Source organism: Scedosporium apiospermum (genome assembly GCF_000732125.1).
Source record: "Scedosporium apiospermum strain IHEM 14462 chromosome Unknown SEQ_SAPIO_0033, whole genome shotgun sequence".
Lineage (NCBI taxonomy): Eukaryota > Fungi > Ascomycota > Sordariomycetes > Microascales > Microascaceae > Scedosporium > Scedosporium apiospermum.
In genome coordinates, this window is record NW_015971734.1 from 160,371 (window position 1) to 181,780 (window position 21,410).

The 21,410-nt window shown below is 50.9% G+C and overlaps 5 protein-coding genes and 2 pseudogenes across 5 annotated transcripts; 4 read left to right on the plus strand and 3 right to left on the minus strand.

Annotated features, from left to right (window-relative positions):
- Nucleotides 1-154: 154 nt before the first annotated feature.
- On the minus strand, nt 155-469 carry SAPIO_CDS0631 (annotated as a pseudogene; the record flags this gene model as incomplete).
- A 2,841-nt stretch (nt 470-3,310) lies between these two features.
- SAPIO_CDS0632 (uncharacterized protein) lies at nt 3,311-4,612 on the plus strand (the record flags this gene model as incomplete). The annotated part of the gene is made up of 2 exons (XM_016783363.1): nt 3,311-3,424; nt 3,521-4,612. The coding sequence occupies 2 exons, from the start codon at nt 3,311-3,313 to the stop codon at nt 4,610-4,612; spliced, it is 1,206 nt and encodes a 401-aa protein (XP_016646129.1).
- Nucleotides 4,613-4,929: 317 nt separating this feature from the next.
- Nucleotides 4,930-6,021, minus strand: SAPIO_CDS0633 (Uncharacterized protein; the record flags this gene model as incomplete). Its single annotated transcript, XM_016783364.1, has 3 exons — nt 4,930-5,447; nt 5,531-5,779; nt 5,850-6,021. The coding sequence occupies 3 exons, from the start codon at nt 6,019-6,021 to the stop codon at nt 4,930-4,932; spliced, it is 939 nt and encodes a 312-aa protein (XP_016646130.1).
- A 961-nt stretch (nt 6,022-6,982) lies between these two features.
- Nucleotides 6,983-10,015, plus strand: SAPIO_CDS0634 (Catalytic activity: SGTs can use different sterols such as cholesterol; the record flags this gene model as incomplete). Its single annotated transcript, XM_016783365.1, has 8 exons — nt 6,983-7,067; nt 7,150-7,888; nt 7,979-8,136; nt 8,191-8,569; nt 8,632-8,985; nt 9,052-9,680; nt 9,734-9,886; nt 9,993-10,015. The coding sequence occupies 8 exons, from the start codon at nt 6,983-6,985 to the stop codon at nt 10,013-10,015; spliced, it is 2,520 nt and encodes an 839-aa protein (XP_016646131.1).
- A 592-nt stretch (nt 10,016-10,607) lies between these two features.
- On the plus strand, nt 10,608-11,321 carry SAPIO_CDS0635 (annotated as a pseudogene; the record flags this gene model as incomplete).
- Nucleotides 11,322-12,302: 981 nt separating this feature from the next.
- On the minus strand, nt 12,303-15,414 carry SAPIO_CDS0636 (uncharacterized protein; the record flags this gene model as incomplete). Its single annotated transcript, XM_016783366.1, has 3 exons — nt 12,303-14,198; nt 14,278-14,824; nt 15,098-15,414. The coding sequence occupies 3 exons, from the start codon at nt 15,412-15,414 to the stop codon at nt 12,303-12,305; spliced, it is 2,760 nt and encodes a 919-aa protein (XP_016646132.1).
- A 2,699-nt stretch (nt 15,415-18,113) lies between these two features.
- SAPIO_CDS0637 (uncharacterized protein) lies at nt 18,114-21,085 on the plus strand (the record flags this gene model as incomplete). The annotated part of the gene is made up of 9 exons (XM_016783367.1): nt 18,114-18,269; nt 18,337-18,441; nt 18,494-18,876; nt 18,933-18,997; nt 19,056-19,384; nt 19,679-19,683; nt 19,907-20,002; nt 20,693-20,805; nt 20,868-21,085. 9 exons carry the CDS (start codon nt 18,114-18,116, stop codon nt 21,083-21,085), a joined length of 1,470 nt encoding a protein of 489 aa, XP_016646133.1.
- Nucleotides 21,086-21,410: the final 325 nt, after the last annotated feature.

A 21,410-nucleotide genomic window follows, 5' to 3' on the forward strand; every position in this document is an offset into this window, starting at 1 on the left:
CGGCGAGCGACGGAATAGCCCCTTCCTGTGCTGCTTCTTACACTACCCAAACTACAGCTTCGCTCCCGGCGGCAAAATAGTGAAGTCTCGGAACGGCACTCCTAGGAAGCGGAACACGTGCCCAAATCTGTCGCTGCCAAAGAACGGCTCGCTGTCATCCCTGTCGTTGGTGACCCAGAGCCAGGGCGCGCGAGTAGATGCCTCTGTCAAGTGCCTCCTGCGTGGCCTGCTTGACGGAGTCCTGGATGTCCTGAGTAGCAGCGCCGCGGATGATGGCCACAACCTCTTCCGTGGAGAAGAGGTTCCCGGATTCTGCAGGGATCTCGGCCAGGGCCTCGGTAAGGACGTCAATTCGGGTGAGATTGGCGTTAGGCGGAGTCCAAAAACGGCGAAAGAAGTGCATCCAGGTGGCAAGATAGGAGGGTTCGGGGTAGGCCGCCTTTATTGAGACTGGAGTGGATAGAAGCATCGGGATGCAGCGCAAAGGCTGGGCTCCTCGCGGGCGGCGACCGTGTCAAGTGAAGGGATTCCATCGCGGCCAGAAACTTCAAATCCTTCCAGCCTATACTCAAGATAGGATTATACATTTCCGGGTGTATGAAAGATCAACTGACACGGCGTACGGCTTGTTCTGTTCAAGGCGGCGATGCCGTTTGTGCAACGGCCTATCTGTGGTGTCTTCGCCGGCCCTGCGCTTCATCTGGATGTTACGATCCTTCAAATTGACATTTAGATATGTATATATGGAGGCAATAATGCAAACTATATACAAATCATACTCCTCAGACCCCATATTCTATAAAGATATGAGAAATAGTAGAGTCAAAGTTCTCTCAAGGTCTTTTTGAATCGGCCGCGACCTTGCTAGCATCAAGCAACTTCACGATAGCCTTATGCCCTTTCTCAGCGGCCCACGATAGTGGCGTCTTGCTATCATTGTCCTTTGAATCTGCCTTGACCTTGCCAGTATCGAGTAGCAGCTTTACGATAGCCTCATGCCCGTTGATGGCAGCCAACCACAGCGGCGTCCGGCCAGTACTGCTCTGCTCTTAGAATCAACGTCGACCTTGCCAGTACCAAGCAGCAGCTTCACAACTGCCTCATGCCCGTTGATGGCAGCCCATGAGAGCGGCGTCAGGCCAGAATAGGTCTTAAAATCAACATCGGCCTTGCCAGTACCAAGCAGCAGCTTTACAACTGCCTCATATCCACTTTTAGCAGCGGCGTCTGGCTAGTACTGTCCTTAGAATCAATGTCGACCTTGCTAGTACCAAGCAGCAGCTTCACAACTGCCTCATGTCCACCTCCAGCGTATGAAAGCGGCGTCCAGCCACGATTGTCCTTTGAATCGGCCTCGACCTTGCCAGTATCGAGTAGCAGCTTCACGATAGCCGTTGATGGCAGCCAACCACAGCGGCGTCCGGCCAGTACTGCTCTTAGAATCAACATCGACTTGCCAGTACTAAGGAGCAGCTTCACAACTGCCTCATGCCCACTCTCGGCAGCCAGCATAGAGGAGTTTTGCCCGTATTGGCTTCCTGGACATTGACATCTGTGCCAGCTCTAAGTGCCTTGTAGAGCGTAACTACTTGCCCATGTCGTGCCGCCCAGAGAAGAGCGATTGGATTTTTGCGATTAGCATCTTTTTGATATAGGAAATGATCGACCTGGCTTCGAAGCCATCTATTCGTGCTTGCTAGTGCAGCAATCTCTCGGCATTCTGAAAACTCGAGCATGTAAATGATGATCTTGGTAGGTAGGGCGAAGGTAGACATGCTCTGAGTCGCACGTTGGTTCATATCCGGGTGGGATTAGGGTCGGTGTGGTTCGCAAGTACGGTATCGCATGAACGTTGATCGCGTTGTACGGATCGACTCTACGATGGTGACCGATGCATCTTGAACGAGGCAGATTCTCAAAACTCCATCCCCGCGAGGGTAGTGCACCTGTGGAGTCTCAATACCGTCTTGGGTGACCCATCTATCAACTTGAGAACTTACATTGAGGTTCAGTATGATCCGGCTCAGCCTCCAAATCGAGTCCCAGCCAGCTGGCATCAGTCTATAGATGCCATAGCCTTTGCTAGACATCTTACCCAAGGAGTATCTCGCCTAGAGCAACTCAAGATGCTGGCCGCGGAGTGGAAAAAAAAAAAAAAGGGCTATCTCGACAGGATTCGGTGGTGTCATGTGGGAGGCTGGTCTGACCGCCTTAGTTGCTACGTGACGGCGCGACGAGAGAAAATGAGCAGTTACGATTCTTAATGGCAGGGAGCCCTCTGTCCGCGGATACAAAGCGTTTTATTAGGCACAGGGGTGTTTCTCTTTTTCACTGCATTAAAGAGGCAATAGCGAGTCGGCCGGAGGGGCGCTGCGCTATTATTGCGTAACTTCTTTCTTTGGTTCCAAGGATCATTGAACTACAGATTTACGGGTGGGGGTCCTGAGACCAAAGACTGCGAACCGTGGCGGACACACAGAGCCTATGTCTGGCATGTCAGACACGGTGATTTATTCGTTTACTCGAAAATGTATGAGGAGTCAGGGCTATATCATATCTTCATTGATGGCGTAAAATTCTCAACGAAGAAATGAAAGTTTCAACGCTTACTGATTCTACTTCCCGAAACGACAGGCGATTAAAATACCGATAGTAGTAATAAGCAGAAGATCCATGACCCCCTGTCGACTTCGCAAATTCATGCGCCAGGCCCCAGCCGGTGGCTTTGGAGACGTGTGCGGTCAAATCGAGAACCCCAAAAAAAAAAAAAAAAAAAAAAAAAAAAAAAGAGAAGGAAAAACTCCGAAAATAGCCCCGTCCCCTTTGTGCACATTCTAGGTTCATGGTAACCTCAGAGATGGTGACGCAAGCCATGACCCTTCAGGAACGAAGTACGAAGCCCCTGATGACGTTGTGGGGACTGCTCGCGAAGTGGTCTGGTGGTGCATCCTGATTGCCGAGTCCCACCATTTAAATTCAACATTTGGTGCTAAACACCTGAGATGAGACGCTCGCTGCTGGGCCTGGAAGGAGCGATCCCGCACAGACCAAGACTAGTTGAACTCAGAGTTGACCACTAAAAACCCACATTATCCTTGTTACCATCTCACCCATAAACACCCATTAATGTGCCCCAAAGCCTCTCTCCCAGAAATTGATTGTTGAAGAGTGGCCCGAGTCTGTGGCTGTGTCCGTGACCTTATCTTAAGCGCCCTCTCCGGCTCCGGCTCCGACATCGAAGTACACACTAGCTCTTCCCCAGGCAACCAGCTCAGCTTCCTTCCAGCAAACGCGTATTCGCTCACACGCCATGGCTCCGCGGGCTAGAAAGACCCCGGATACCCCACGTGGGAGCGGCATGCTCCGCCGAAGCCACAAGAAGTCGCGTAATGGTTGCATTGGATGCAAGCAGCGACACATCAAGGTATTGCCCATCCATCGCCCGTGTCTCCGGTAATCGCTATGTTGCGTATCTGACATGGCGCCAATAACTCACGGCTTGGACCTCCCCAAAAAATAGTGTGATGAGAAGCGTCCCGAGTGTGTGAACTGCACAATTACTGAGAGGACTTGCCAATATCCAGAAAAGCTTCGTTCCGGTAGCAATGCGAGCACACCGCCGGCCCAGCCGATGGCTGCGGCCCCTGTGAGCATCCCGGAGTTAGTCCCGGAGCTGCTTGCCGCGACACAAACCGACGCGGTCCAAGACGGCGACCGCGAACCGCCCGTGAATCTAGTCCATATGGAACTGCTCATCCGTTTCGACCTAGGCCTCCCCGTGCCGGAAATGGATGACGAGCTGCGCGAGAGAGGCACGAGGGTTGCTCTCGACGCCAGCGCAGACGCCCCTTACCTATTACACGAAATCATGGCGTTTTCAGCTCGCCATTTGGCTGCTCTGCGGCCCGAGAAATCCCAAGAGTACCTCGCGCAATCCGTCAGGCTGCAGAATGTGGCCATCTCCCACTTCAACGTCGGTCAAGTGCAGGTCGATGAATCCAACTGCGTTGCCATGATTCTCTTTTCTTCCATCCTCGGGCGCCACCTCCTCATCGACGCCCTTGCCGTACGAACCCCTGATTTTGCTCATTTCTTGGCCAGATATACCCAGCATACCCGCATCCGCCAGGGTCTCCGAGCTGTTGCGAAGGGTTCATGGCCACTGCTACTCCAGACTGATCTCAAGGCCTTTCTCTCGTGGGGGTCGCGCCTCATGCAGTCGCCGGGCGAAGGTCCAGAGTGCGACTCCCTTCGCCATCTGATTTCCCAGTCGTCCTTGCCTGTCGATGCCGCGGAGGCGTGTGGAAAGGCTATAGACGCTCTCCAGGCGGGATTTGATGAGCTTCGCTCTTCAGAGGATGAGGGAGCCCTCCTTTGCCAAATCGTGTATATGTGGTCGATCATGGCGCCTATGGAGTTTCTCGACTTGCTGGAGCAGCACCACCCCGAGGCCTTAGTTATCCTGGCATACTATGCTGTTTTGTTACATGGGGCGAGGTCTACATGGCAGATTGGGGACTCGGGGGCATACATTGTAAACTCTATCTCTCAGTTTCTAGGACCGCATTGGTCGCAATGGCTGTCGTGGCCAATGTCAATGATTACAACTTGATATTCTAATTGTCCTCGAAAAAGACATTTCAGGAACAAATAACAGCGCAAGGATTAATGCTAGAAAACAACAGCGGAACCCACCGCAACGAGTAACAAAGGAAAGAAACAGAAAAAGAAAGAAAAAAAAATGGGAACGTCAACACAAGAACAGTCTATGGCTAAAATGCAACCGATCCAACTTGAGAAGTCTATCCGCCTCAACCTCCATCTCGGAACTAACTTTCGCTATAGATAGATCCTACCCCTCAACCCCTCGTCACCATCCAGACACCCCGAAACTTGCGTCTGCCTTTATCCCACTCAAGCGGGGGGTCTCTAAGAATAGCTGCGGGATTGCCCTGCTGAGTACTCGTGAGTTTGTCTACTCCACTGCGCCGACTTCTGGTGGCCGCTCTCAAGATCTCCCCCAAGGACCTCGAGGCTTGTGACGGACGCAAGTGGCTCCTTAGCCTCGTGGCTAATGACTCGGCTCGGATGGAACCAGTTAAACATGACAACCACGATAAACATAGGCACTGCGTCAAAGATGTACAGATATACCTCCTTTGACAGCAACTCGCCCTCGGACCCCATAACATACTCGATGATTCGGAAGACCGATCGGATCATGATGAGAATACTTGAGCCGTAGAGGACATAGAGGAGACCCTTCCACGGCGTATTCAGGGAGTGGGATTGTGGAGTCGGGTGACGACTGATTCGTAGGTGGAAGATGAAGGAAACGACAATGAAGAAGCCGAAGAACAGGATTTGGATGGCGAGACCACCAAGAATGATATTTTCGGCTCTGCGCGCATCTTCACTACTTTTCGCCGTCGCCATAATGCCACCGCCTATAGGGCGAAAGTGTTAGCATTGTTTTCTTTATAATCTTCGCCCTTTCCGGCGCATCTTGGGTGTGGTTGGCAAGTCCCACCTCCTCCCTGTGTAAAAAAAGATAGGACATCGCCCAGGATGAAGAATTTCGTGAGCCACTTGGGCTTGATAATCGAGTAGGAGTCAGCACCGAGGCGCACCACGAGTCGACCGAGGATCATGTAGATAGAAGCCGCGAAAAGTGCGGGTGCGAGCAGGAGGAGCAGAGATTGGATAATGTAGGGGTTTTTCGTAAAGTCGGGATGCTCTTTCGATGACATGGCGCGACCGACGTAACCGATTGCTTCGACTGGAGATGAGAGGAATTATTAGTACCGCTCTCGGTTATGAGTTCTGGGAAAGAACATCGGGGAGCATACATAAACAACCCACGACAAACGGTATAAAGTACCAGGTCCTGCTGGTCACCAATTGCTTCACATGCCAGGCCGCGGAGAGGAAGAAGAGGATAATGAAGATGACGGCAGCCACCATGGAGGGGTGATATCGGTAAAAGACGAAGCCGATGGCTCCTCCATCGTCGGCCGCCATTGCTTCAGAGTTCGAAGATAATATAGGGGAAGATAGATAGACTGATCACGAGAGGGCTAGCACCAGGAGTGGAGGTCGATCAAGGTTCGAGGATGTCAAGGCGAGCTACGAGAAGCGTCAAAGGTCAATGAATGCCTGAGTCTAGACTTTGGCCAGATTGTTGCGAATGTCGGAGGATATAAATATCCACCCTTCGATGCAGACGAGCTTTTTCTCCGAAGCTCTGGTATCCTCTCCTGAAGAGGGTTAGACCCATCCTCAGATAAAAATACGCGGAAATACATCGATCCACCAGCCCTACCGCTTTTGCTCAACGCAACCAAGCCCTGCATCGTTTGACCTTACGAGCAAGGTACGCGTACTTCGTAGTGCCATGCACTGCCATCCATCTCTTTTTATCGGCGGGTCGGATCCATCTGCCAACAAGATTAAGCTCCTCATAGCGTGCAATTGGAGACGCAGGAATACGCGTATCCAGGGACCCCCGGAACTATACCCGATTTAGAATACGGGAATGAGATCCTGGTTCCACATTGTCGGATCTGATAGGGCCAGGCTGCTAGCCCTGTCTCTTGCATTAAGTTCCCGGATACGCGTATTGCGTATTGCTCCACCATTGCGGTCTCGTCCGAAATACTCGTATCTTCATTCACGAGCGGTATTATTGGCGATAAAACACTGCAAAAAGCTCGACTCAAACTCTTCAAATAGGAGAAGAATGGCGCTGCGCCACGAAGCACATAAATATTTGACCGAAGAGCCTACGTCGGCATGTTTCGTTCGATATAGATCGAGGGGGCATCCGCGATGGAATGCTTGAATAGATCATGGAAACGGACATGAACAGAACAAGCACGCAGCATCTTTCCTGAGTTCTGTCCTGACGTTTCACGAGGCCGTTTCTCCGATTTCGCAACATTTCTTCCATCCATTTCACCCGGCTATCGACTGAACAGACATCATGGCGGGAGAAAAGTCTTCCCCCTTTATGAAGGCATCGTCCTTCCTTGCGAAGAACCCATTTGCGGAAAATGCTAATGTCAGAGGTAAGCAGTTATCAAGACAGATAATATGGATGATTGAAGACCTTGACCGGGGTCCTCAAACCACTAACGTCGGATGGCTCAGATGATGGTCGCGTCGACATCGTGGTCGACGCTGCCCTGGGCAGAATCGCCAACCGCCTCATGCGCGATGATCCCACCATCAATGCCAACCGTTTGTCGCGAACAAATCCCCCTACTTCTTCGATGCCGCCTCCTCAATACTCCATCATCGATCCCCTCAAGTCCCAAGTAACCGAGTTGCCGCGACCGCAAACGTCTACCCAAAGCTCCATCAGCTTAAACATCGTCATCCAAGTCGTCGGAAGCCGAGGCGACGTCCAGCCCTTCGTGGCGCTGGGCGCAGAACTCCGTGTATCCGGCCACCGCGTCCGGCTTGCAACGCACGACGTCTTCAAAGACTTCGTCAAAAGCGCAGGGCTGGATTTCTACCCCATTGGCGGCGACCCAAGCGGTCTCATGGCGTTCATGGTCAAGAATCCCGGCTTGATACCTAGCATGGATAGTCTCCTTGCGGGCGAGGTGCAAGGGAAGCGGACCATGGTCCGGACGATGCTCGATGGTTGCTGGAGGTCGTGTATAGATGCCGATCCGGATAGCGGCGAGCCGTTCGTGGCGGATGCGATCATTGCGAACCCGCCGAGCTTTGCTCATGTGCATTGCGCCCAGGCACTGGCTGTACCTTTACATATCATGTTTACTATGCCGTGGACGAGCACGAGGCAATTCTCGCATCCACTGGCCAATCTGACATTGGGTAACGGAAAGATCGATCCTGGCACTGCAAATTATATGTCATACTGGTTAGTGGAATGGATGACATGGCAAGGGTAAGATGATGGATACAATTGAAAAAGGTCCCATGAACTCAACTCACGACTCTTGAACGACAGGCTCGGAGATGTGATTAACGAATGGAGGACGACTGTCGACCTGGAACCCGTACCTACATCAGAGGGCCCCAGACTCCTCGAGACGCTCGGTGTGCCCGTGACGTACTGCTGGTCACCCGCACTCGTCCCTAAGCCAGCCGACTGGCCCTCGTCAATAGGTTTGCCACTCCTGTCGCGTGCCATCGGCAATCACGGTTAACTTGTTAAGCTAGATATCTGCGGCTTCTTCTTCCGAGAACCACCTGATTACACACCGCCAGATTCTCTAGCCAGCTTCCTAGGCAAAGGCTCGACACCAATATACATCGGGTTCGGAAGCATTGTGCTCGACGACCCTGAAAAGCTAAACTCCATCCTCGTCGAAGCTGTACGGACAGTAGGGGTAAGGGCCATCATTTCCAAGGGGTGGAGCAATCTTGGCGGAAAGACGATCGGTCCCACGGATGATGGCAACGTTTTCTACCTGGGGGACTGTCCCCATGAGTGGTTGTTTAAACACGTTTCGGCGGTTATGCATCATGGTGGAGCGGGGACTACGGCGTGCGGTCTGTTGAATGGGCGACCGACGACCGTGGTGCCATTTTTTGGAGAGTGAGCATGCTTTTTTTTTTTGAATCACTACAGCCATTATTGTTACTGACACGAAAGCAAAGCCAACCGTTCTGGGGGGAGATGGTCGCAATGGCGGGTGCCGGGCCAAACCCGATCCCCCATAAGCTCTTGGATGTGCAAAACTTTATAGATGCTATTCGGTTCTGTCTTACTCCGGAGGCATCAGCTGCTGCCCAGAGGTTAGCGACAAGCATCAAGGCAGAGACCGGCATCAAGCAGGCTGTCAAATCGTTCCATAATCATATCCTGTCGTATAACATCCGATGCGACCTGCTTCCAACACGGCCCGCGGCATGGGTGTATAAGACGAAGAGCGGAAGGTCAATCAAGTTGTCGAAGCTCGCTGGCGAGATCCTTGTGCACTCTTCCGTCATCCAAAGGAAACATCTCAAACGGTGAGTGCAGGGTGTTTTTTTTACATGGCGTATTTGTACAGATACCCTAACATTTTCTGGTAAAAGGTATGAAGTCAATCCTGTCGAGATTAGGAACCGTCGCTGGGATCCAATGACGGGAGTAGCTTCAGCAACCCTTCACACCGGCAAAGGAATGTTGGTCGCAACTTCGGATATCGTCATAAAGCCTTTAAAGACGTATCGATCTCTAAGCGCGAATCACTCCCCATCTCCGGGATCTGATGACATAGAGAGGGGACCCAGCATGACCACGCCACCGCCAACCCCTGGAACATCTAGGTCAGCAGCCAGATCTTCGAGTCACTCTCTTAACCATACCCAGAATCGGTCATGTCTGGCAGATACGGGACAAGTCGTAGCGGCCTCCGTGTCAGGAGTTGGTGGATTCTTCAAAGCGCAGTGGAAGGGCTTCCTGCTAGATATTCCCTTGTCCGCTGCTGAAGGCCTTCGCGCCGTTCCGAAGCTCTACGGCGAACACGTGCCTGAGCGGGATGTCATCACTGACTTTAGGTCTGGCGCTATGGCGGGCGGAAAGCAGTTTGTCCTTGGTATATCAGGAGGCGTGGCAGACCTGTTTCTACAACCGTATACTGGAGGTAGTCGTGATGGCGCCCGTGGTGTTGCCAAGGGGCTAGGAAAAGGTGTCGTCGGATTCACGACCAAAGTCTTGTCTGGTGAGTTTGTTCTCGGAAGTCCAAGGTCGATGTAAAACTAATCTCTAGCCCAGCCCCTGTTGGCCTCGTTGCCTACTCGTTTGAGGGAATCTACCAGGATATTCGAAACTTTACCTCGAAAACTGGACGAATCATCCAAACCCAACAGCATCTGGAGGGGACGTACTTACTCCAAGCTGAACTGACGAAGAGTCGTGAACTAGAAGGTAGGGTACTGGAGGCATTCAGTAGATATAATTCGGAGCAACGAACGGCAACACTCTGCACATGAGTTCAGCGCTGGATCATAACAATCACGGAATATTTTACCAGGCGGAAAGTCCCCCAAGGGTTAAGAATTCTAGAGACACTCTGTGGCTCCCCCAAATTTGTTTCACCAGTCCAATTTACACATTTGTTATCTCCCACGCTACGAGAGTATCTAACGAGGCGCGCGTGGGTGTTGCAGGAAACAGAACCACGCAGCTCAACGGATGTTATTTGCCGCTAGGCTAAAGTAGACTGTGCGTGTGGTCATTCATCAATATGATCCTGCTGTGTTACTTACGTACGTAGCTGCGTGCCTCCAGACCTATCGTTGCCAGAGAACCCCGTGGCGCAGTGGGAGGATTCAATATAAGTAGACAAGACTGATGCCCTGTAAGCCTCGTGCACGCGGCTCGTAATTGCTACCGCGTTTTCATCTCCAAGAATAGACCGTTTGACGATAAATGCTAGATCCTATTTTCATCCAATTTGGGAATATAATTAATGAATCAATCGACTTTTCCTCCCAGGAATTGGTCCATCTCCACTGTTAAAGACACCACATTGCCCCAGACATGAAACCTCTATTGCTACCAACACCAACATAACAACTGAGCCGTCCACTCTCAGCTAATTCTCCACCGTCCACGCACGTTGTTGGAAATCGCAACTGCTCTCACCATGAAGTTTCTTCCACAACTTGCTACTTCCCTCGGAAGTCTGCTCCTGATCTCAACCCCTGTACTCGGAGATGATGTAAAGCTACCCGACCCAGATAACTTGAAAATCATCTCCGCCACCTGGAACGGCACCGGCTGCCCCACTGGCACCGTCTCCATTACAGAGAGGACGGTACCTAATCCCCAAATGATACGTTTCTCGGAAGACCCACCTTACGGTGAGATCGAAATCACATTCGACGGCTTCAACATCTTCATCGGGCCCGACATCGTGCCGGAGAAAAACGAGAAGGAGTGCACGCTCCTCTTCGAGATCGCACCGCCATCGGGCTGGCAATTCGCGGTGGAGTCGATCGTCTGGTTCAGCGGGTATACGATAGAGGAGGGTGTCTCGTACCACATGTCTGCCATCTCGTCCTTCAACGCCAAGGGGGACTGGGGAACGAGCACGAAATGGACCACCGAGGGGGGCAGTGTCGGGCCGATAGACGACGTGTACACGGCCGGCAATTTCGCTTACGGTATAACCGCCGCGTCGATGAGCGAAGATCCGCTGTACTCGAGGTGCGAGAAAGAGGAGGAGGTAAAAACGCTAAAGTTCAAGTTGAAGGTGTGGTTGACATCCGATGTGGAAGAGAGTTATGGGACCAATTTCGATCCGGAGATGGCGTTTAAGATGAATCTTGGGATAGATTGGAAAGCATGTGAGCCCTAGAAAGGAATGATAAACAAAGTACAAGCTCTAGGTGCAATCTAGTTGGGTTGGAAAAGCCAGGCCGCCACCACACCTTTGTAACGGTCTGCCTCGAGAATTGCAACTAATTACGTTCTCCACTATAAAGAAAGCTCATAAGTCCCTGAGGGATTCTACACTATCTATGGTAGAGATGGAGGCAATTACAAGTATCAACTCATGATTCAAATTGAGGCCACGACTATATAATTACTCTTACTATTTCACTCCAATCTAAACTTGCCCCTTGGCAATTCCCAGCTAAGACTATACAGACACTGCTTAGCTCTCACTCAATATAGCCCCAACCTAGTGTTGAGGGTTAAAATAAATTGGGCAATCACGAGGCAATGAAGAATCGCGGATAGTCAATCTACAGGTTCAACAATATTCGTCATAATAGGGTCCTCATTCATCGCGCAGTCAGTCGTCAGTAGGAATCACCTTAGGGTAGTTATGGAGCCTTAATAGGTTAGAAAGTACTGAGGTAGTGTATTAAACCAACTCACAAGTAAGACTGGCGTACGGGAGGGCATAATTCGGAATCACCGCTCAGCCCACGAGAGGCTATCCGGTCCTCGCACGAACAACACAGGCTGCCAAAGTATCGTAAAGGGACTTAATCCCCCAAACTCTTGTCCCTCGAGAAAGGAAAGGAGATAACACTTTATAGTGGCCCCTACTGTTTCGCTGGGCGTATGTACTGAGGTCTTGGTATGTGGATCGTACATATTCACCCGCAGAAGCAAGCAGGGCGTGAAAGAAATTATTATTATTGAAGCTGAACAATACTTTCGACCGCAAATCAGAAGCACTAATTGCCTTGGCGCCATCCCATCCAAGCCCGGGACACCAGAAGCAGAGCACGTAGTCGGGCTCTCTTGTCGCTGACGTGCCTCACTAAGAGAAGCGATCGACAAGAGGCACGAAGTAGACATGGCATTGCTTTGCATACTTTTCTAATTACTTGTTGAGTCCTCGTCCTCTATACCACTCGTAAAACTCCACGTACTGGTTGTGAAGTTGCTCGAGAGTCGTAAGCGGTTCATCCAGTTTAGGATAATCTTTCAGAGCTCCGGTCCAGAGACCGGTCCAGCGACCGGTGCGCGCACTACCATCAAATGGTGCCTTTCCCTTCAACATTCTGCCGACCCACGGAAACTCCGGTTTGAGGCGCAGCGCCCAATCGCAGGCTGCGCATCGGAGCCCCCCCAAACCCGCATCCTCGCTAATAGTGTCGGCACATACGGTGCAGCAGAAAGTCCCTTTGGCCATGGTGGCTTCGGCCAGCCCTTTCCAGTAATTTATCTCGTCAGACACAACCTTGTATATTAAAAACATGTGTCGTGCCGCGGTCGGGCGGAGGTTGGCGATCGAGAGGGGTGTCAGGACACCAATGGCGCGATGTGGCCCAGGCAAGCAAACCTTCTCGACATTCAAGCGGGAATTTGGAGATTTGCACCATCGCGGAGAGCCCGGCGCAACGCGGGTCTCCATATGCCTTCTGGGGTTGTCGACCTGAAAAAGTAAACTGACAAAGTCGAAGGGTGCATGATATCCCGGGTAAACTTCGTCTTGGTTTCTGTTCCATTGAACTCCTTCACCGCTAGCAAGACTTGAATACCCATTGTCGCGTGTGGTATGACAGATGTTTGCCGTCGCAATGGCGCGCTTGATTTTCTTGTAAAGATCCTGCTTCTCGGGCATCACAGGGTCCCCGTCGACGATATAGACACATATCTCGGACTTGGATCTCTCTCTATCACGATCGTAATCCTCGGCCCGGATCAAAACATAGCCGTCGGGAGACACGGATAATGTTGGCTCTGCAGATTCCCCGCATGCGGTCTCAACCTCAGGCTGAACCTCGGTTTGTTGCACGAATCGCTTTGATACTCTCATGAACGGCTCTTGCGGCTCTATGTTTCCCTTCTTAAACCACTTGTACACATAGTGTATCATATGGCGAAATATGCCATCATTTTGTGAAAGGTGGGCTGGTAAGGTGGGCTTATCATCGGAAATCCTAGATGTGCCCGCCCGAACTTTGACCGAAACGCGCTTGATCGCGTCGAGAAGCATGCTCCGTGGCGTCCCCGACCGTAGGTTTTCGATAACTGTTACCAATGAGTCGTGATCCGTGAGTCCCAAGGTACGTGGTTGCATTTTCCTCATTTTACTCTTCCGACGCCTTTGCAGCTCCGATGCTCCAACCACGTCATCCCATGCGCTTGGAGAGATAGCAACAACGTAGAGCTCCCGAACTTGATTCCACTGGCCCGAAAAGTAAGTTGTATGAGATATGACGGTGTAGAACGTCTGCTCTGAAGGCGGGCTAGCAGGCACAAACCGCGAGGTCCCGGTCCACTGCTTCTCTAATGCAGAGAGAGTCGACATCTCAATCAAGTTGCAATCATCCATCTGGTCCAAGATGCCGCGATACAGCTTTTGCGCGTGCTGCTGGTTGGTGGACTGCACGAGAGTTTTTACGTTGTCCTTGGTGACGAACAAGCAGCAGTACCGGTATTCGACAAATGCCGCATGCCGAATAGCCCCCTCCTCTTTGTCAAAAGAGGTAAAGGCATTTTGGAGTGTAGTGTACCGATGGTACTCTTCTCCTTCATCGATCGAGGTATCGCCGGGTAAAGCTTCGACTAGACGCGTAGAGGCAACGTCCGGATCCGAATAATATACGCTACTCGCTGCGTCATTATCTCCGGATGCAATAATTCTAAGCTCTTGCAAAATGTCTGGTCGGTAAGAGTCCCGAGCCCAGTCGAATACATAGTCCACCAGCAGTAACAGTTGCAGTGCTCCATCATAGGTTTGGATTGAGCCACTCCAAATATCAACCACTTTCTGCATGTAAAATAAGCGCCGTTAGATCATCCGAATTCAGACGCGTATAAAGGAAACTTGGGACAATGCCAATACTCACATATGCGATACTATTTGGGCCATCTCTCTTCCTCTTCTTTGATTGCTCGTACTCGATGTAGGCAATGGATACTCTCCAATCTCTACCCCGGTTGGCAAAAAACCACACAAGAGGACCCGACTCCCATTTTGACTGCTGCCCTGTCGCTACTTTCAACCTATTTTGAGCGTCAAGAAACGTTTTAATGGGAAAGGCAGTCTGCATCTGAATAGCATTCCAGTCGCTGTCGGAACTGCCTGACTTGGCCTCGAGAACCAGAAACGGAAAAAGCAGCTCGTCACCTCTCTGGTTGAGAGGCTGTACCATTGTAACGAGATCCAGTATCTCATGCACTTGCCGTCCTTCCAGCGCCTCTTCATCGTGTAGCTCGAGACCTGGTTTTTCGTTGTCGTTCAGAAGGTTTTCAATGTTCCTAGTTTGGCGAAGCCCGAATACCGCGTCCGGCTTCTGGAACTTCTTGCTCAGAATTTTGGCCACAGCTGGTTCTAATCGTACCTCTTCGTCTTCCCTGCGACCGAAGATGTTGTTCAGGCCGACAGGTTCAAGGCTAAATAATGATAATCAGTGTTAACCCATACAGAACCATTACTCAACCGTGTGTCCTGGGGATTTGGCTCACAAGTCGTGCTGTCTCGCGACCCTCGCGCAGCGACAAGGCTCTCGGGCCCTCTGTCTATCTCTCAGAGCCCTGGCTGCCTTGGAAGAAACTCTCCCATGGCAAGCCTCAATTTCGGATCTCCATACGCGCTTGCGACAAGTTTTACTGAAGAGACGTCAGGACGCACATACATTCATAGCTCGATGGCAGAGGATGATTTACCATGCCACTTCCAACTTCATCCGAGCGAAGACAATGGGCTCACAGGCGTGTCTCCAGGTACTCTCGTTTCGTTGCCGTTGCCGCCGGACTTCGGAAACGAGGTGCTCAGCGACGGCTTTAGCCTTAAGCTTCCATTCCTCAGTCGCTCTTGTTGCGTATTCGTCGAATTTCCGAGTTCCCAGATCAGCCACGGCCGATTGGATGCCTTGGAGGCGAGTTGGCCATTGAGAATGAGGTAGGTTATCAATGAATTCGATCTTGTAAAGCTTGCACAGTCTTTCCAATTGCTCCAAGGTCTCGGCAGATACTGAAGGCATTTTGAAGGTTGAATACGGGTGAGGTGAAGAGGAGGTTGGTATAGATTGGCTCAAGGAACTGTCATACTGCTCCTCACAAGCTTTCCTCTACTGGCACCAAACCAACTGTCGATAATGTAGGGAAGCGGCCTTGGATGGTGGTCGCAGACATGAAGGGCCATACTCGAGGCCAAGGCATCCTCCTGGTCGGTTAAAAAGGGCGGTTAAAAGGGCGCAGTCGCGGTTGGGGACCAACAGGAATTATCCAAAATCAACGCCACGAAATGTGGCTGACCTTGTATGTTTCATGAAGGGAAATGTGAAATGTGAAACTCTAATGCGGAGCGTCATTGGCGCGGACTCTAGAAAACACCGAGGCCTGGCTTTGGCTTATTCTTCTCTCCGCATTTGTGTGTCAAGTTCGTACGGTTATACCGAGTCTTGGGAGCTCAGTGAAGAAGCACACAATACGTCGTGGGCTCGTAGGCCCTCCTGACAAGGGGCTCGCATGCATGCACTCGCGTAAAGCCCGACCCTGTGGCTTCGGTTCGGGAGAGGTTCGTGCCCGCCATAATTGCTCGACCTATTAGAACGCTATCAGGCAGGATCCGGTTCCCTTTTAATATTAACGTCTTCTGCCAAACTATGGATCCATTTCATGAGATAGCTATGAAGCGGCCCAATGAACCCAAACTAGTAGTATCTTCTAGCATCCTCTTCACGTCCCCAACCTAGTCATTAAAGATTACTATTTCTATCCTCGGATCTGATTGCCTCTTCCCACCTTCCCTTCATGAAAAGTTCGTGGATGTGACCTTGAGTCCCTCACAAGCCCTAGCTACCCTCTAGTATCGCGTTAACCACGCTCTATAACGCCCCGGATATCTAGAAGGATGATTGGCAAGCGAGATGTTGTTTCTCAAACTTCTTACCTGTTGACTAACAGCGCCAGAGACATTTGCCTCATGACTAGATTCGATAGGTTTCACACCAGCAAGAAAGCAAAACTGCTACACCGAAGTGACCTCGATGGCGTCGATCTTCCTCTATATTCCGCATTGTATCTGGCGAATGTCGGCCCAATTGTTCACGCCCAGTCCGTCATTTTCTCGGTCTAGTGGCGGTGAGCTCTCGATTAGAGTTGGTATTACCTCACTTCCAAGAGGAGATTCTGTGAAACCAGCCAAACCACCTACTCTCATACAAGTAAGTAACGTCGTGAAGGTCGTGTTCACGGCCCGAGAGCAAAGCTGCAACATAACTAAATTATTATGCCATGCTCCCGCAACACGGACACTCACACACTATGCACGTGTGTATATCGCGCCCTTTATGTCTCGACAATTTCGTGTCCGTGTCCGCTCGGAGAATCTATTTTTTTCTCGGAGAATCTATGCCAATAATGTGGTTCAAATTCCGCTCTCGTCCACGAAAGTGGATTCGGCATACCCTTTACCAACTAGCAGCCCCGTCCGCATGGGGCCCCTATTTCCTTAGCACCGTTAAAAAGCCGGTTTATTCTACTAAAAAGGTCGAATCTATGGGTCGTACTCGATTGGCATTAGGAACATGGCCCCTAGTGGACGTTTGTCCGATTCGAAAACGCGAGATGTTACAGCAAGTGGGCTAAAACTAATACTTAGCGTATTATAGTTTGTTGCTAACCCGCCCTAAATTGATCAATTGATGCATCTGGGCGAACGACGGTTCCAAAGGCCCTGTTTTGTCCCAAATCATACCTTAATTTCTGGTTGCTGGATCGCCAATTAGGGTAGTATCATGAATACGCCGATCTGATCCACAAATTGTACCTTGCATACCACCGGCCGATTTCTCTTCCCGGCCTGACCTCAGCTCATGGCTAAACTATCCGAATGAGTACAAGATCTCTCAATATCAACAAGAGTGGACAATGGACAACCGGGCTGGCGTCTTCTTTAATTGAGGTCAGTATGCTAGAGGAGGAATCCCTGGTTAGGCAAGATACATGTCTAGCAGCAAGCGATCCGAACTGCGCGAGAAGTTTGCTGGTCTTTCTGGCCGTGCGGCATCGTTGAATCTAACTTGAGACTCAATAGTATGTATGGCTTTGGCTAAAGATGGAAACGGCAATGTTCCGTGGTTTAACAAACCTTGAATCACAATCCCCACAGAGTTCAGCAAGCCAACCACGTTTTAGACCGGACGGGCGTTTTCCCTAAACTAGATAGGACATGGCGCTGTCATTCTTTATCTCGAGTCTCTTGACCCCCTCAACCCGACTCCACGGGGTTGGCATTTCGATTCCTCATTCGACAACAACTAGCATCCGCCACTGGCAGTGTTTGAAACCCAGATACAACATGCCATTGACGTCCATGCGTTTTGCATGCTCCCTCAAGGGTCTCGATGCCGAGCTGATGGGACTAGCTCGTCCACTTTGCCCTTTTGACTGTAGTGCCCTCGGGGTATATTCCAGATTCGCTCACCTTAGTAGATCTCTCCACGCTTCGGCGCATCATCGAGCTTATCGAATCGGACTGGGGAACCTCGGCAGTTGCGTGAGGCCCCCATTTGCATGCATAGAATACAACTCGCCCCGGCTAGGGTCCTTACTTTAAACCATCTCTTGCATGTATTAAAACAACTGATGGACCGTGGACCGCAAGGGTAATCGATCCTCTTCCCTGACTGTGAGACGGACGGCCTTGTCTCCATCCTCGTCCCCATCCTCGTTCACCATGGCTTCAGAAATTGAGAACCGAGGGCCACAGCTCGTGGCCGTCAACAGCACCTTCTTGACCGCCTCCCTCATCGCCATACTTTTGCGAATTTACGTTCGCACTTTCATGGTCAAAGCATTCGGCATTGACGATTGGCTGATGGTCGCTGCAGCCGTAAGGGGTGCCCTTCTAGTATTACTTTCTATCGCTTTGAATCATGCTTAACCGAGAATCCCCCCAGATCTTCTTTACCTTAAACGCAACCTTCTCCAATGTAGGCGTCATATACGGAACTGGACGCCACCATGCCGATCTTGAGCTAACAAACATCTCGACTGCCATGATGGTAAGACTCTCACGATCGCCAATCGACGCGATTCTAATATATGCGTGTCTAGTATTGGTGGTATTGTTACCTTTGGTACTGTCTAGCTATGATATCGTCGAAACTGTCGATCGGCTGGTTCCTCCTCCGCGTCATCGTCAGCAAAGTCCACAAATGGATCATCTACTTCGCCATGGGCACGACAGCCTTCTCCTGCGCCATGTTATTCTTCGTCACCCTCTTCCAATGCAGCCCGATCTCATTCTTTTGGACTAGACAACCACCGGGGAAATGTATTAGCGCCGATGTCGTCGTCACAATCGCTACCGTGTACAGCGTAACGGCTGTCATTTCAGACTTTATCTTCGCTCTTCTCCCAGGTGTTATAATTTGGAAATTACAGCTTAATAAGAAGACGAAACTCTTGTTGATCCCTCTCCTTGCTATGGGATGCGTGTACGTGTAATACTCGACCCGGCGAATGGGCTCTTCTTGCTGACAATGGTCTTCAGTGCGAGCTCGGCAGTGGTTGCTCGATTCCCCTATCTTCCGAAACTAAAGGAGCCCGACTTCCTCTGTAAGCGAGACCGGCCGCCTTCGCTACTTATGAATAGCTCCTAACGTAGAGTTATTAGGGAATACGGTCGACGTCGCAATCTGGTCGAACGTTGAACAAGGCCTAGCAGTCACAGCAGGTAGTCTCGCAACATTGCGGCCATTGATTCAGCTGGTAGCGTTTAAGCTCGGCCTTACTGCCGGATCGGTGTCCCTACAGCCTTCCGACCATAGGCACTCGTCGCGGCGCCAGCCTAGATCCAATCCCGACGGCTACTTTTCCAGGGGTCACGGCGTCTACAGTCTTTCTTCTATTAGCCGCGACGGAGTTGCTAATCCGGCAGGTGATGGGAATTCGACTCATAGCAACAGCAAGCTGAGTCCCTCGGGGGGTAGATTCCAAGTCGAAGTGACATCGGTTGGGAGGAATGAAAGCGAGGAGAAGCTACATGCTCCGGGAACCTGGAATAAGGTGCCTGTCTAAATAACTTGGGTATCGAAATAGAGGGTGGGACGGCGACGTGAATACATTGATGTTATATATAATGGTATGATGAGGGTTTGCCTTGGCAGGTGCTAGGCATCGCCGGAGAGCGGACTCCAATCTTAGCTGTACGTAATATTAGCTATATAGAGAGTCTCTAATAGAAGCAATTGATCTTCTAACAAAATCGCTGCAAGCCACTTCTAACCGTGTGCGTAGATCGTGTGAGTGGCGTTGGCAGCCACGCCAAACGGAGATCCGCAAAAGAGCGAAAATCACGCCCCCGTGGATGTCGAGCACTCCGCAGCCTGGTAACCAGAACTGCAGCTCGGCTCAACTTATTTCCCCGAAAGCCGACAGATGACAATAGCCCTACTCGATACAAACAATATGCGACGATATGGTCCAATCGTGACAGGACCGAGACACAAAGGGTCACGGATGCAGGCTCTTGGCGAGAGCTTCTCAAGAGGGCGGCGCCATTGTCTCGCAGACGACGAAAAAGGGAGGCCAGGGCTCGCGCGGAAAGAACCAGGAACCAAAGTATGTCTCGATCGTGAATTTCTAGGCCCGCACCTCTATTGATGCTTGTTTAGTGGGGCGGACACGCAGAAATTCCTTTGAAACCCGGGTCTGTTGCTAGTGAGACGGTGCAGGAACAGCTTTTAGTGACAGGCGCGCTTTTTGGGCTCCTCTGGAACTGTGGAACTGGAAAAAGCTTCTTCTGGAGGCAGGGGATATCAAGTTTTATTTCCTTCTTTTCGTTCTTTTCGAAAGCAAGCTTCAAGCATCCTTTAAGTATTCCTTTAAGGTTCAAGCTTCACATTAAGCCTATCAAATGCATCCAGTGCACTAGAAGCGAGGAGCGAGACTGATTTCCTCTGTCTAGAACTCTAACGTGTTTAATACTTCACGGTGACTTTATGTCTGGATGGATATTTGTTTTCTCGAAAACCGAAACCGGAGACCGGGAAAAGTTAGCAGGAAGACGTCAGCAGCAAGGCGGAAGCGGCATTATCGGATTTGCGCCCGACAGGGTTGGGCAGACATGCATATGCTCATATGCCTAACATCAACGCGACAGATTGGCTCACATATGAGGCAACTAACTGCTATCGAGATAGATGTAAACCTACCCCAAGGTCCTTCCCCGACAACAATCACAACTGAATCCTGTTTAGTAGGGGGCACTATGACAATTTCCTTATCATTTTTCTCAAGAAGAACATCAAGCTCAAAGAGAGACGGAGCCAACCACCAGTCTCGCCGGCGAGCCAAGGACCAAAATATACCGCCAGCGATATCAGAGAACGCCGGAAACGAAGAACCCGACAGCGAAGCCAATGGTATGACCCATAGGTTTTCTGAATGGACCAATTCTGATATAACCACTAACTGTGGAACACAGCGCGAGTCCCCACAGTTAAAGAACAAGCCGAGTCAGAAAAAGCCAGATTAGAAGAAGCCATCCAGGAGCGCAGGACCGCGGCAGAAAGCTCCTCTAACGGACCCAGCGAGACGCAGACAACAGGGGGAAAACATCAGAAGAAGAAACGCCTCCGTAGGGAGAGGAAACCGCCGCCAACAGGATCGCAATCGCAGCACCAGCAAACCCAACAGCCCTGACTGACAGAATTCAATCTCGGAAGTCAGATGTAGCAGAGATGGCATCATCGTCAGGACAGGGACCACCAAAAATGGGTGCGATGTCACCGCCAACACAGACCGAACGGGCGGGGGGAGCTTCTAACAATAGTCCCGGAAAAGAACGTCGGCGATGGCAGGTACTACAAGACGGAGTCGAGCAGTTGCTAGGCTGTTGCGGGCTGGAATATGGGTTCGATGAAGCGGAAGACCCCGCTTGCTCTCGTCTTCAGGTTCTGGACTATCTGGACGATATAGCAAGAACCTCTGCCATTCTTAATCTCTCGGGAAGGTTGGAGGATGGTAT